Genomic DNA, 14,687 nt, shown 5'->3' with positions numbered 1-14,687 from the left:
CGAGCCCCCTCCGAATCCCGGGGTCCCCACCCCTGTCCTGCCATCCCCCCACGGTGGCCCCTGGTTGCTGCCAGCGCTGTGACACCCCGAGGTGGCTCTGCTGCTGCTGCTCCTTGGATCTAATCCCGATAAATCCAAGGGCTGGGATGCTCTGAGCGTGCCCAGATCGCGCTGCGAGTGGGGGCTGTCCCCCCAAGGACACAGCAGAGCCGCGCTCAGCTCTCCAAAGCGGCCGAAGCTTTTATTTCATCTACGTCCAGGGCTGCCAAAGCCTGCGGCCGGTGCCCGGCTGGGTGGGCACAGGGGCCGCTGCCCTCCCCCGGCCCTTCCCTGCTCCGGCCCCGGCCAAGCCAAGCGCGCAGGAGCCGCCCCGGCCCCGGCGGGGGCTGGAGGGGCTGCGGGATCCCCCCGGCTGCCACGGCACGAAGCCAAACCCGGTGCCCCCAATCCTTGCCCAGGGCCAAGGGAGGATTTCGGGGGACCTGCGGCACCTCCCGGGGGCGGTCAGCGCTGTGTGACCGCGGGGACAGCGTGAGGATGAGGAGGGCGGGGGCTCTGCGGCCCTTTAGCACATGCAACAGGCGCGTCGAGAAGCGAGAGCTGCGAGGAGCGGGGAGCCAGCCCCGGATCGGGGCGCAGGCTCCTGGCCGGGCTCATCAAACCCTTTCCCGTCCCGCTGCCTCAGTGTCCCCAAGCGTCCCCGGGGGCGACAGCCCGCGCTGCTGGCACCTCTCCAGCCCGAGGCAGGGGCTGCCCGCAGCTCCCCGCACAGCCCGGGGGGGGATCCCCGGCCAAACCCGGGGGGTGCTGCCGATCGCTCCGACCCTCACACGCGCTTGGGGTGCCCCCCTGCCGCCGCGGGCGGGGCTTCTCCGGCTTTTTTGAAGCAGTACACGCCGAACAGCTTGTACTTCTTGTCGGGGAAGCCCAGGTTGCGCACGCCGGGCTCGCGGCCGCCGCAGCGGGCGCGGGGGTTCACGATGGGGTAGCGGATGCTGCCGTCCTCCAGCCAGCCGGCCTCGCAGCGGTCCAGCAGCTGGATCTTCCAGGCGGCGTACAGCTGCCCCACCTTGGCCACGGCCGCGCCGTTGTTCTTGCACGCCTGCACGGCCTCCGAGTAGCTCAGCTTGCGGAAGGTTTTGAGGAAATAAACTTTGCCTGAAAAGGGGGGTAAAGGGAGGGGGGTGTCGGTCTGGAGCAGCCTGGAGGCAGCGCGGCGGCGCGGGGTGGGGTGAGGGGTACGAGTCCTGTGGAGATTCCCGACATATTTCTGGGGGGACTGGAGGTGAGGGGTACGAGTCCTGTGCGGCCCCGAAAACATTTGGGGAGTTGGGGGTGAGTGATGGAAGCGCTGTGGAGTCCCCAAAACATTTTGGGGGCTTGGAGAAGGTGAGTGGAACAAGCCCTGTGGAGCCTCCAAACAGATTTTGGGGGTGCTGGAGGAAGCAAGAGGTACCAGCCCTGTGGACCCCCAAAAAATTTTTGGGGAGGTTGGAAAACGTGAGTGGGACCAGCCCTGTGGACCCCTTGAAAATATTTTGGGGGTGCTGGAGGAAACAAGAAGTACAAACCCTGTGGACCCCCAAAAACATTTTGGGGAGGTTGGAGCAGGTGAGAGGCACCAGCCCTGTGGACCCCCCGAAAATATATTGGGGGGCTGGAGGTGGAGGGTGGCACAAGCGCTGGGGACCCCCTCCAACACATTTTTGGGGGGGATTGAAGAAGACCCCACGATGCGCTGTAGCCGCCCCAATTATTTTTGGGGTGGGGGGGATGGATGTGGCGAGTGCCACAAGCCCCGTGGACCCCCAACCCATTTTGGGGGGGAGGGGGCAGATTCCCGGGGCTGGGCAGCGGCGGTGCCACCCCCGGGCGATGCCCCCCGTTGTTTGTCCCGCCTGGCACCGTTCAATAAAGCCCGGCCGGGCCCCCCCGCGCCCCCCGGGAGGGATTTATGGAGCCCCGGAGCTCTCCCGGCTCCCATCTGTCCTGTGCGGCCCCGGCCTCATCCATCACCGGCTGCTGCAATTCCCTCCAGCCCCTGGATCCTGCTCGGGAAAGAGGTTTTGCTTAAAAAAACCCAAAAAACCAAAACCCCCCAAAACCGGTTTTTCCATAAAGAAAAGAGGTTTTTGCTAAAAAACAACAAAATAAAAAAAAAAGGGGGGGGGGGGAAGGTTTTGGCTGAAAAAAGAGGAGGTTTGGATTTAAGAAAAAAAGAGGGTTTGGGTGAAAAAGAAGAGATTTTGGATGAAAAAAGTGGGTTTGGCTGAAAAAGAAGAGATTTTGGATTAAAAAAAGTGGGTTTGGCTGAAAAAGAAGAGATTTTGGATTAAAAAAAGAGGGTTTGGCTAAAAAATTAGAGATTTTTGCTAAAGCAAAAGGGGGTTTGGGCTAAATAAAAAGAGGTTTTGGATAAAAAAGAAGAGTCTTTCGCTAAGAAGAAGAGGTTTTGGATTAAAAAAAGAGGTTTTGGCTAAAACAAAAGACGTTCTGGATAAAAAAAGAAGAGGGTTTGGATGAAAAAAAGGAGGTTCTGGCTAAAAAAAAAAATCAGGCTTTTTGACTAAAACTCGGCATTCCAGCCCCACAAGTGATGCCGACGGACCCCCTCCAGGATTCCAGCTCCCTCCTCTCTCCCCCAACCCCGAGCACCCTCCCGGCTGGGCGCTGCCATCGCCGTGCCTCAGTTTCCCTCCGCCGCTCACCGTTGAGGTTGGAGGTGAAGCAGAAGGCGTCGTAGTGCTCGCTCTCCTTGTGCCGGTAGCCGTAATTCCGGACGCCCACGGGCGTGTCCTTGCGGCCGCACTCCTCGCGTGGCCGGGAGATGGGATACTGCACCGAGCCGTCCTCCAGCCAGCCGGCGTTGCACCAGTCCATCCCCTCCAGCCAGGCCTGGTGTAACTGGTCGTGGGACGCCAGGATCCCGTCCTGCTCCAGGCACGCTTGCTGCGCCTCGTGGAAATTCAGCGTGTAGCGCCCCAGGCGCGGGTGGTACGGGAAAATCACTCCTGGGGAAGGTGGAGAAGGTGCGGTGGGGTTGTTTTTGTTTTTTGGGGGGTTGTTGTGGTGCTGGATGAAACAGCGGGGTCAGTGCCAGGCTCGGGAGGCCGCGGGAAAATGGGGATTGGGAAGGTTGGGAGAGACGCCTGGAAAATCGCTCGCGTTGTCCCCCACTGCAAGGAGGTTTGGGAGATCCAGGGTTTGGGATTGCAGGGACCCCCGGACTCCAGGGGGGGTCTCCTCTGGGATTTGGGGTCATCGGTGGTGCCCGCGCAGGCTCCAGCCGAGCCCTGGCACTCACTAACTGCGGCTCCCGAGCTCCCAAAGAGGAGTTTTCCCCTTTCCCAGCCCCAAAGCTTTGCCTCCCAAGCCCCTAAAAAAGTGTTCTCCCCTTTCCCAACATCCCAGCACTGCCACATCCCGGTGTCCGGCTGCTTTACGAGCCCATGCCACCCCCAAACTGCGCTCCCCGAGCCCCTAAAAAAGCGTTTCCCCCTCTGCCACCCCCAAACTGCGCTCCCCGAGCCCCTAAAAAAGCGTTTCCCCCTTTGCCACCCCCAAACTGCGCTCCCCGAGCCCCTAAAAAAGCGTTTCTCCCTCTGCCACCCCCAAACTGCGCTCCCCGAGCCCCTAAAAAAGCGTTTCCCCCTCTGCCACCCCCAAACTGCGCTCCCCGAGCCCCTAAAAAAGCGTTTCCCCTTTGCCACCCCCAAACTGCGCTCCCCGAACCCCTAAAAAAGCGTTTCCCCCCTGCCACCCCCAAACTGCGCTCCCCGAGCCCCTAAAAAAGCGTTTCCCCCTTCGCCACCCCCAAACTGCGCTCCCCGAGCCCCTAAAAAAGCGTTTCCCCCTTTGCCACCCCCCAAACTGCGCTCCCCGAGCCCCTAAAAAAGCGTTTCCCCCTTTGCCACCCCCCAAACTGCGCTCCCCAAGCCCCTAAAAAAGCGTTTCCCCCTCTGCCACCCCCCAAACTGCGCTCCCCGAGCCCCTAAAAAAGCGTTTCCCCTTTGCCACCCCCAAACTGCGCTCCCCGAGCCCCTAAAAAAGCGTTTCCCCTTTGCCACCCCCAAACTGCGCTCCCCGAGCCCCTAAAAAAGCGTTTCCCCCTTCGCCACCCCCAAACTGCGCTCCCCGAGCCCCTAAAAAAGCGTTTCCCCCTCTGCCACCCCCCAAACTGCGCTCCCCGAGCCCCTAAAAAAGCGTTTCCCCTCTGCCACCCCCAAACTGCGCTCCCCGAGCCCCTAAAAAAGCGTTTCCCCCTCTGCCACCCCCAAACTGCGCTCCCCGAGCCCCTGAAAAAGCGTTTCCCCCTTTGCCACCCCCAAACTGCGCTCCCCGAGCCCCTAAAAAAGCGTTTCCCCTTCGCCACCCCCAAACTGCGCTCCCCGAGCCCCTAAAAAAGCGTTTCCCCCTTCGCCACCCCCAAACTGCGCTCCCCGAGCCCCTAAAAAAGCGTTTCCCCCTCTGCCACCCCCCAAACTGCGCTCCCCGAGCCCCTAAAAAAGCGTTTCCCCCTCTGCCACCCCCAAACTGCGCTCCCCGAGCCCCTAAAAAAGCGTTTCCCCCTCTGCCACCCCCAAACTGCGCTCCCCGAGCCCCTAAAAAAGCGTTTCCCCCTCTGCCATCCCCCAAACTGCGCTCCCCGAGCCCCTAAAAAAGCGTTTCCCCCCTGCCACCCCCAAACTGCGCTCCCCGAGCCCCTAAAAAAGCGTTTTCCCCTCTGCCACCCCCCAAACTGCGCTCCCCGAGCCCCTAAAAAAGCGTTTCCCCCCTGCCACCCCCCAAACTGCGCTCCCCGAGCCCCTAAAAAAGCGTTTCCCCTCTGCCACCCCCAAACTGCGCTCCCCGAGCCCCTAAAAAAGCGTTTTCCCCTCTGCCACCCCCCAAACCCCTTAAAAAGCGTTTCCCCCTTTCCGAACACCCCGGCGCTGCCACATCCCGGTGCCCAGGAGCTTTACGAGCCCGTGCCACCATCACTCTGCGCCTTTTACGAGCTGTCACCGTAAACCCGCGGCCCCAATAAAACCCCATAACAGCGGCCATAAACCACGGGAAGAGCACCGGGCCGGGAAGATCCCACACCGGGAAGCCCATCCCGGCCACCCCAAGCTACCTTCGAGGTCCAGCTTGACCACGCCGGTGTCGTCCTCGAGCTCGTTGGTCACCTCGCACTCGTAGCGCCCGTAGTCCTGCAGGGTGACGTTGCGGATGATGAGGGACGCGTCGCCCACCCCGTCCTCTTGTAGGGCCGTGCGACCCCGGTAGGGTCCGAACGCCCTCCGCGCCTTGCCCAGCGCCACGAACACGTCCACGAAGGCCATGGGCTCGGTCACTTTGGTCCACTTGAGGCGGATCTCGGCCGGGTCGTGCGCGGACACGTCGTAGTGGTAGCGGCAGGGCAGGATGATGGTGCCACCGCGGTGTGTCACCACCTTGCCCGGCGCTGTCTGCACCACCACGGCCCCGCTGTCACCCTCTGGAAAGGGACACGGGGCTCAGCGAGGTCGCTGTGCCCAGCGGGACCAGCGGCCGGCCCAGGGCTGGCGCAAGGAGGGGGTTCAAAGTAGGGGGAAAAGCAGGATGGGGGTGTGGGGCCACCTTTTGGGGGAAATTCCTCTCTTTTGGGGGCTTTGCAAACCCTAAGGAGAGTTCGGGATAATCCCAGGAGGGTTCCCACGCCCTGGACAGGACAGGGGGGACACAGGGGACGCGTCAGAGACCCGGATCGTGCTTTGATGCGCATTAAACCCAACAACCCAGAGGCTGCAGGAGGTGCCCCCAATCCCAATCCCATCCCCAATCCCAACCCCAGGATGCCCACGGGACCCCGGCCCCACTCACCCATCACATGCACCACCTTCTTCCTGCCCCGGGCGTTGAGCAGCGCGTCGGAGGCCACAACGGCGGCGAGGAGCAGCAGCGCTGCCGGGCCAGCGGCCCAGGGGCTTTGGGGACGCATCTGGGGGGGGACAGCAGCGCCCTCAGCCCCCTCCAGCCCCCCCCGGAGGAGCCCGGCTGAGGGGAACCCCCCGAAGTGACGCTGGTGCCCAGCCCGTGGTGTGCCAGCACCCCGTGTCACCCACGCCGTGCCCAAGCGGGTGACAGGGCTGGGTCAGTCCCTGCCTCCCCCCCGCGCCCCCCCAGCCCCGCAGGGACCCCCCCGGCTCTGAACTCGGCGTCCCCCGCTCGCTTCCAGGCGGGATGAATATTCCATGAATATTTCATAGCAGCCGCACCGGGCCGGATCTCCTGAGTTATTTCTGGCACCTCTGGAAACCGAACTGATGGGCAGCGACCGGGCAGCGGCGGCCGGAGCCGCCCCCAGACCCCCGGCTGCGCCCCCTCCCCAAGGGACAGCGCGGGGGGGGGACGTGGGGAGGAGCCTCCCCCTGCTTGGGAGGCTGCGACCCTGAGCCCCGACTCTTGGGGTGCCCCAAATGCCAGCCTGGCTCTGGGTGCCCTCTCCCCGCGGGAACAGGGGGCTGGATGGGGGCAAGGGGAGCGCGGCGGCGCCCCGGGGGTCCCGATCGGGGGACAGGGGCAGGGACAGCCCTGCCGGTGGTGGCGGTGCCGTGTCCGGAGGCAAAGGAAGCGGGGCAGCCACTGCCCGGCGGGCACAAAAAGCGGGGCAGCCCCCCCGGTGGTCCCGGTGCCGTGTCCGGGGGAGGGAGGAGAGTGACAACCTCTTCCGGTGGTCCCGGTGCCCGGCTGGGGCAGGGAGAGAGAAGCAGCCCCTTCGGGGGTCCCGGTGCCCGGCCAGCACGGGGGGCGCGGGACAGCCCCCCCGGTGGTCCCGGTGCCAAGCCCGGGGGCAGGGGGAGGTGGGCATCCCCTCCCGGTGGTCCCAGTGCAAGTCCGAGCTAAGAGCGAGCAGAGCAGTCCCGGTGCCCGGTCTGCGGGCAGATGGAGTGGAGCAGCCCCCCCGGGGGTCCCCGGTGCCCGGTGGGAGTAGGAAAGCCCCCCCCCCCGCGGGCATTCCGGTGTCCGCTGCGGGGGCAAAAGGAGCGGGGCAGCCCCGCGGGGGTCCCGGTGCCGCTCGGGGCAGCGGCTGCGGCGGTGGCGGCGCTCGGCGGCCGCGGGCCCGGTGCGGTGTTGCAGTGCGGGACACTGCGGCGGCAGCCCCGGGGCTGCGGGACTCCGGTGCCCGCCGGGGACAGCGCAGCGCGGGGGGAGCTGCGCTCCTGCCGCCGCCGCTCCGCAGCGAGCGACCCCCGCCCGCCGCGCCCCTCCCGGCCCCGGGGGTCCCGTCCCGGTGCCCCGCGCCCGCAGCCCCGCACTCACCGTGTGCCCGGTGCCGGCCCGCGGGATGGGCCCGCCCGCAGGAGTGCGCCGGTGCCTCCGGTACCTCCGCCGGTACCTCCGCCGGTACCTCCGCCGGTACCTCCGCCGGTGCGGCTCCGCGCAGGGGGCGGCACCGGGAGCTCGGCCCGGCCCTGCCCCGGCTCCCGGCGCTGCGCAGGGCCGGCGGCTCGCCAAGGTCACCGGCCCGCCCGGTTCCCCCGGTGTCCCCCGGCACTGCCGGGACCCCCGGGCCGGGCTGCGGGCGGGGAACACGCGGGGCACGAGGAGTTGCGTCCGGTAAATCCCTGCCCCGGGCACTGCAAGGGCAGCTGTGCCCACCCAGCCCCAGCCTGGGCACCCACCCAGCGGGTGCCACCCCCAAGCCCCGGTACAGCCCCTCCGCCCTGTGCCCACCCCCAAAAACCCCGGTACTGCCCCCTGCCCTGTGCCCACCCCCAAACCGCTCACACCCACCCACCCCTGAGCCCACCCGCACCCACTCGCGCACCCCCTGCCCACCCGCGGGGCCCCTGGCACCCACAGGGACCCTCCCTGGCACCCTCAGGGACCCCCGGCCCAGCCGCCCCCAGCCCCTGCCCCCAAAGGGCCCGCGGGGCGCGGCCGGGGGATGCTGCGGTGGCAACCTCGGTGCCCCGCCTGGCACGGGGGCACTCGGCTGGGCACAGCGGGGACACGGGCTCGGAACGAACCTCGGCTCCTTTATTTCTCCCTGGAAAACAGCGTTTCCCTGCGCCGTCCCCACTCCTGAACCCTCCCGGCCTGGTCGGGAGCACCGGGATGGGACCGGGACCATCCGGGAGGGCACCGCGGCTCCTGCGTCCCCCACCAGCCACACAAGGCCAGGGCTGGGACTGCAGCGATGTCCCCGCGGAGCATCCCGAGGTCCCCAAAGCTTTTGGGGGACCGGAGTATCCCTGGGGACTCCTCTGGGGACTCCTCTGGCAGCCGGGTCCCAGCGCTTGGATCGGGGCCGGAGGCACCGGGCGGGATCCCCCCGGGGTGGGGACAGCGGCCCAGGGGGACGAGCAGGACACGTCACTGGTACTTCTTGGCCCGGGCCAGGCCGGGAGGATTTGGGGCAAGGAAAAAGGCCGGGGAGCGCAGGCAGCGCAGCGCCAGGAGCTGCGGGCCCAGCGCGTAGAGGACGTTGGAGAGCAAGAAGCTGCCCAGGACATCGTCGGGGGTCTGGTAGGGGAACGGGGTGCGGGAGTGCAGCGAGGAGCCCAGGTGGGTGAACTGAGCCTGCGGGCACAGGGATGGGGGTGGCGGCATCAGAGGGGCTCAGCCCTAAAAGGTGCAAAGCCCTGGCCCTAAAAGGTGCAGCCCCTCGGCCCTAAAAGGGTGCAAACCCCCATCCCCAAAGGGTGCAAAGCCCTGGCCCCAAAGGGTGCAAAGCCCCGGCCCCAAAGGGTGCAAACTCCCGGCCCCAAAGGGTGCAGACCCCCAGCCCCAAAGGGTGCAAAGCCCTGGCCCCAAAGGGTGCAAACTCCCATCCCTAAAGGGTGCAAAGCCCCAGCCCCAAAGGGTGCAAAGCCCCATCCCTAAAGGGTGCAAACTCCCGGCCCCAAAGGGTGCAAAGCCCCGGCCCCAAAGGGTGCAAAGCCCCGGCCCCAAAGGGTGCAAACTCCCGGCCCCAAAGGGTGCAAAGCCCCAGCCCCAAAGGGTGCAAACCCCATCCCTAAAGGGTGCAAACCCCCATCCCTAAAGGGTGCAAACTCCCGGCCCCAAAGGGTGCAAACTCCCGGCCCCAAAGGGTGCAAACTCCCGGCCCCAAAGGGTGCAAACTCCCATCCCTAAAGGGTGCAAACTCCCGGCCCCAAAGGGTGCAAAGCCCCATCCCTAAAGGGTGCAAACTCCCATCCCTAAAGGGTGCAAAGCCCTGGCCCCAAAGGGTGCAAAGCCCCATCCCTAAAGGGTGCAAACCCCATCCCTAAAGGGTGCAAACTCCCGGCCCCAAAGGGTGCAGACCCCTGGCCCCAAAGGGTGCAAACTCCCGGCCCTAAAGGGTGCACACCCCTGGCCCCAAAGGGTGCAAACTCCCGGCCCCAAAGGGTGCAAAGCCCCAGCCCCAAAGGGTGCAAACCCCCATCCCTAAAGGGTGCAAACTCCCGGCCCCAAAGGCTTGTTTGGCTCCAGCACATCCTATCTATCGCCCTGCCGCTCTCTCCATCCTATTTCCATCCCACTAATCTCGGGTTCTGTCCAAATCCACCGAGGCCAGAGCAATTACCAGGCACAGGAACTGCTCCACTTGCAGCCGCGGGTGAGGCTCTGCCCCCCAAAACCCAGCCCTGACCTTTTGTCAATCCCCGTGTGGGAATTTCCACCCAAATCCCGGGATTTTAGGGATTTTGGGGTTACCCCCACCTGCACCACGGCGCCGGCGAACACCAAACTCCAGTCGGGCAGCCAGGAGCAGCCGGGCAGTGCCAGCGCGTAGATGGCGAGGATGAGGAAGGGCAGCAGGTAGAAGAGGTAGATCAGCATCTGCCGGGGACACCGAGATTGTGGCACCACGTGGCCCTGGTGGCACCTGGAGGGGGGGGTCCGGCCCCTCCTGTCCCCCCCATCTCACCTGTACTTTGGGGTAGGCCACGGGGTCGCGCAGGTAGGGCTCGTGCAGGTGGGTGTAGTCGAAACAGGAATCGGCCGGGCAGTCCAGGACCACCTGGGATGGGCAGGGGGATGGCTGAGGGCAAGAAACCTTCCCTGGGACCCCCGAGATCCTCCTGGGACCCCTGAGATTCTCCCGGATGGGATGGGCAGGAACCCTCCCCGGGACCCCTGAGATCCTCCCGGGACCCCCAAGCTCCTCCAGGACCCCCCGAGACCCTTCAGGACCACCTGAGGTGCGCAGGGAGGTGGCCGAGGGCAGGAACCCTCTCCAGAACCCCTGAGATCCTCCCCGGGACCCCTGAGATCCTCCCGGGACCCCTGAGATCCTCCAGGCCACTCCAAGACCCTTCAGGACCCCCCGAGACCCTTCAGGACCACCTGGGATGGGCAGGAAGGTGGCCGAGGGCAGGAACCCTCCCCGGGACCCCTGAGCCCATCCAGGACTTCCCCGAGCCCCTCCAGGAGCCCCCTGAGCCCCTCCAGGCCCCCCCAGCACTCACCATCCCTCTGAAGAAGGTGAAGGCTGCAGTGAGGATGAGGATGAGGATGAGGAGCAGGTCCTGGGGCCGCTGGTAGAGGGCTTTGCGCTGCTCCTCTGCCACCTGGCACAGGGAATTTGGGATTTTGGGATCCGCACCCTCTGATCCAGCCCCCCCCGAGCCCCGCTCCGCGCTCACCTGCTCGGGGCTGAGGCTCGGCAGTGCCCGGGGCTGCTGGAAGAGCCTCCGGCCGGCCCAGGCGAGGATGAGGAGGTAGGGCAGGTTGAGGAGGAAGGACGGGCTCAGCTCGGGGCTGTATTTCCCTGCCAGGGGGGAGAGCGCGGGATGGGCACGGCAGTGCCAGCAGGGATTGGGAAGGGGAGAATCCCAAAGGTGAGGAAGTGTTGGGATTCCCGCTGGATCGCCGGAATCCTCCTCTTCCTCCTCCCGAGGGGTCACGGGGGGGGTTGGAGGGGTCCTGGGGGTGGGACACGGGCCCGAGCCCCTCCCCGCGCCCGTACCGAGCAGATTCCCCAGCAGGAAAACCACGGCGCTCATCAGCATCGAGCCGAGCCAGAGCAGCCCCAGGCTGCGGTAATTCTTCCTGCGGGGACAGCGGGGCCGCCGGGAGCCCCCTCCTCAGGAAATTCGGGATTCTCCCACCCCCCCGAGCTCCCCTCCTCAGGAAATTCGGGATTCTCCCACCCCCCCGAGCTCCCCTCCTCAGGAAATTCGGGATTCTTCCAGCCCTCGATCCCCCCCGAGCCCACCTGGGATCACCGTGAGCCCCCTTCTCAGGAAATTCGGGATTCTCCCACCGCCCCGAGCTCCCCTCCTCAGGAAATTCGGGATTCTCCCACCCCCCCGAGCTCCCCTCCTCAGGAAATTCGGGATTCTCCCACCCCCCCGAGCTCCCCTCCTCAGGAAATTCGGGATTCTCCCACCCCCCCGAGCTCCCCTCCTCAGGAAATTCGGGATTCTCCCACCCCCCTGAGCTCCCCTCCTCAGGAAATTCGGGATTCTCCCACCCCCCCCGAGCTCCCCTCCTCAGGAAATTCGGGATTCTCCCACCCCCCGAGCCCCCCTCACCGCTGCCCGATGGCGCTGACCATGCCCAGGTAGAGCCCGTAGTGGACGGTGCCGTCCCAGTAGCACAGGAGGAGCCCGTGGGCCGTGCGCACGTGGGGCTCGCCCTGCGCGGGGACAGCGGGAGTGGGGACACCGGGAGTGGGGACACCGGGAGTGGGGACAGCGGGAGGGTCACACGGGGAGTGGGGACACCGGGAGGGGACAGCGGGAGGGTCACACCGGGAGTGGGGACACCGAGAGTGGGGACATGGGGAGGGGACAGCGGGAGTGGGGACAGCGGGGGGAGGGGTCACACCGGGAGTAGGGACACCAGGTTATACCGGGAGGGTCACACCGGGGATGGGGACACCGGGAGGGTCACACCGGGAGTGGGGACAGCAGGGAGGGGACACCGGGTGACACCGAGGCAGGGGACACCGGGGATAGGGACAGCGGGTCCGGGTCACACCGGGGGGAGGGATCACACCGGGAATGGGGACAGCGGGTCTGGGTCACACTGGGGATAGGGACAGCGGGTCCCACGGGGGTCCGGGGGTGCAGGAGCCCCCTGTGGGGTGTGTGGGGTCGGTACCTCTCGCACGTAGAGCTCCGTGAAGCCCGAGACGAGCCCGTCCTCCTCCAGCGCGATGATCAGATCCACGGCCGACACGAAGGAGAACACCACGAACACTGCAGAGACACGGGAGGCTCCGTGAGGGGCCCGCAGGTCCTCTGAATCCCAAATCCCAAATCCCAAATGCCTGCTCCGTGCGGGGCCTGCAGGTCCTCCAGATCCCAAATCCCAAATCCCAAATCCCTGCTCCGTGCGGGGCCCGCAGGTCCTCCAGATCCCAAATCCCAAATGCCTGCTCTGTGCAGGGCCCACAGGTCCTCCGGATCCCAAATCCCAAATCCCTGTTCCATGCAGGGCCCACAGGTCCTCCAGATCCCAAATCCCAAATCCCTGTTCCATGCAGGGCCCGCAGGTCCTTCAGATCCCAAATCCCAAATCCCTGCTCCGTGTGGGGCCCGCAGATCCCCCAGATCCCAAACCCCTGCTCTGGGTGGGTCCCACAAATTCCCCCCAAAATCCCAAATCCCTGCTCCGTGTGGGTCCCACAGCTCTCCCCACATCCCAAATCCCACATCCCAAATCCCACATCTCAAATCCCTGCTCCATGTGGGTCCCACAGCTCTTCCCACATCCCAAATCCCACATCCCAAATCCCTGCTCCATGTGGGTCCCACAGCTCTCCCCACTTCCCAAATCCCAAATCCCTGCCCTCAGCACCAATCCCACCCCTCAGGGGTCTCACCGCAGAACAGGGGATCCTGGAAGTGGCTGATCCCGCCGGTGAGGATGAGGATGAGGATGGAGACGAGGCCGAGGAGCACCAGGATCGCCACCAGCGCCGGGGACAGGGGGCTGCTGTGGGATCGGGAAGGGTTCAGCACCCGGCACGGCCTCATTCCCCCCATTCCCCCGAAACATTCCCAGTCCCGCTGGTTTTTAGGATTAGGATCAGACCCTGCAGCCAGCACAGGTGGGGTCACTGCCCGTCCGCTGTGGAGGGAAAATCTGGATCCGAGAATAACCCAGGGAGGAAAACCCCAAAGGAAGGGTGGGTGGGATATCCCAGCAGGGGTTGGGAAGGGGAGAATCCCAAAGGAAGGGTGGGTGGGACATCCCAGCAGGGATTGGGAAGGGGAGAATCCCAAAGGAAGGGTGGGTGGGACATCCCAGCAGGGATTGGGGAGAATCCCAAAGGTGAGGAAGGGCTGGGATTCCGGCTGGATCGCCGGGAGCCGCTCCCAAAGCCCTTGGGTTGGGAATTCCGGGCAAAGAGAAAGCGGGGCCGTTATCGCGGCCGTGACAGCGGCGGGGACGGGCGGGAGCGGGGGTGGCATCGGCCGGGACACGTCAGCGGCCCAGGGGACAGCGGGGACACTCCAGGGCCGGGATAACCCCAATTCCCTGGATTTGGGCTGTCCGGGAGCCCGAGCGGCTCTGCGGGGTCGGAACTCCCAGAGCGGGATTTAAATCCAGCGGGAAAACCCCACCCGCAGCCGCCTTCGCATGGGAACACCTGGATTGGGGTCCCTGTCTGGGATGGACCCCCCGATCCAGGGTAGATCCAGCCCCTGTCCCGGACTGGATTCCCAGACCCTGTCCCCTGGCTGGGACACAGCTCCCAGGTCCGGATGGGACCCCGAGGATGCGACAGCGATCCCAGGTGGGGTCACTCCCCCGGCCCTGGATGGAGCCTTGTCCCAGCCCCATCCCATCCCCGGAGCAGGACCCCATTCCCCGTTCCTCATTCCCGGGGCTCCCTCCCGGTCCCTATTCCCCACTCCCGGGGCTCCCTCCCGGTCCCTATTCCCCACTCCCGGAGTTCCATCCTTGTCCCCATTCCCGAGAGTCCCTCCCGGTCCCCATTCCCCATTCCCGGGGCTCCCTCCCGGTCCCCATTCCCCATTCCCGGGGCTCCCTCCCGGTCCCCATTCCCCACTCCCGAGAGTCCCTCCCGGTCCCTATTCCCCATTCCCGGGGCTCCCTCCCGGTCCCTATTCCCCACTCCCGAGAGTCCCTCCCGGTCCCCATTCCCAAGAGTCCCTCCCATTCCCCATTTCCCCCTCTCGGGGCTCCCTCCCGGTCCCCATTCCCCCCTCCCGGGGGTCCCTCCCGGTCCCCACTCACTCCAGGTTTGCCACCCCGCTGATGCCGAAGGCCACCGGGAGGGCGAGCAGGGGGGCGCCCAGGGCGGCCGGGCCCGCCGGGAGCTGCATCCCGGCCCCGCCGCCAGCACCGGCACCGCGGACTTCGGCCCCGGGACCGGCCCCGGGCAGCGCCCTTAAAGCCACAGAGCCGCCCCGAGGCACCGGGGACACCGGCGGGGAGCCCGCGGAGGGACGGGGGAGGCACCGGGGACACCGGGCGGGGACGGGGGGCAGGGAAGGGACAGGAGGGGCCTGGGAGGAAGGACAGGGATCCAGGGAAAAGGACAGGGATCGAGGGAAAAGGACAGGGATCGAGGGAAAAGGACAGGGATTCCAGGGAAGGACGGGAATTCCAGGGAAAAGGACAGGGATTCCAGGGAAAAGGACAGGGATCCCAGGGAAAAGGACAGGGATCTCAGGGAAGGATGGGGATCCAGGGAAAAGGACAGGAATTCCAGGGAAGGGGTCAGGGCTGGACGCTCGTGGCTCAGTCCGAAGGTC

General features: G+C 65.9%; 2 protein-coding genes across 2 annotated transcripts; both read right to left on the bottom strand.

Annotated features, from left to right (window-relative positions):
• Positions 1 to 826: 826 nt before the first annotated feature.
• On the bottom strand, positions 827 to 5,962 carry HAPLN4 (hyaluronan and proteoglycan link protein 4; the record flags this gene model as incomplete). Its single annotated transcript, XM_082297799.1, has 4 exons — positions 827 to 1,158; positions 2,709 to 3,011; positions 5,117 to 5,479; positions 5,845 to 5,962. The coding sequence occupies 4 exons, from the start codon at positions 5,960 to 5,962 to the stop codon at positions 827 to 829; spliced, it is 1,116 nt and encodes a 371-aa protein (XP_082153925.1).
• Positions 5,963 to 8,340: 2,378 nt separating this feature from the next.
• Positions 8,341 to 14,255, bottom strand: TM6SF2 (transmembrane 6 superfamily member 2; the record flags this gene model as incomplete). The annotated part of the gene is made up of 10 exons (XM_082297700.1): positions 8,341 to 8,547; positions 9,673 to 9,792; positions 9,881 to 9,973; positions 10,422 to 10,523; positions 10,599 to 10,723; positions 10,922 to 11,004; positions 11,490 to 11,593; positions 12,061 to 12,158; positions 12,785 to 12,897; positions 14,167 to 14,255. The coding sequence occupies 10 exons, from the start codon at positions 14,253 to 14,255 to the stop codon at positions 8,341 to 8,343; spliced, it is 1,134 nt and encodes a 377-aa protein (XP_082153826.1).
• Positions 14,256 to 14,687: the final 432 nt, after the last annotated feature.

The sequence above is a fragment of the Coloeus monedula genome (assembly GCF_965178545.1).
Source record: "Coloeus monedula genome assembly, chromosome: 27".
NCBI lineage: Eukaryota > Metazoa > Chordata > Aves > Passeriformes > Corvidae > Coloeus > Coloeus monedula.
This window is presented reverse-complemented; position numbering and strand designations above follow the sequence as displayed.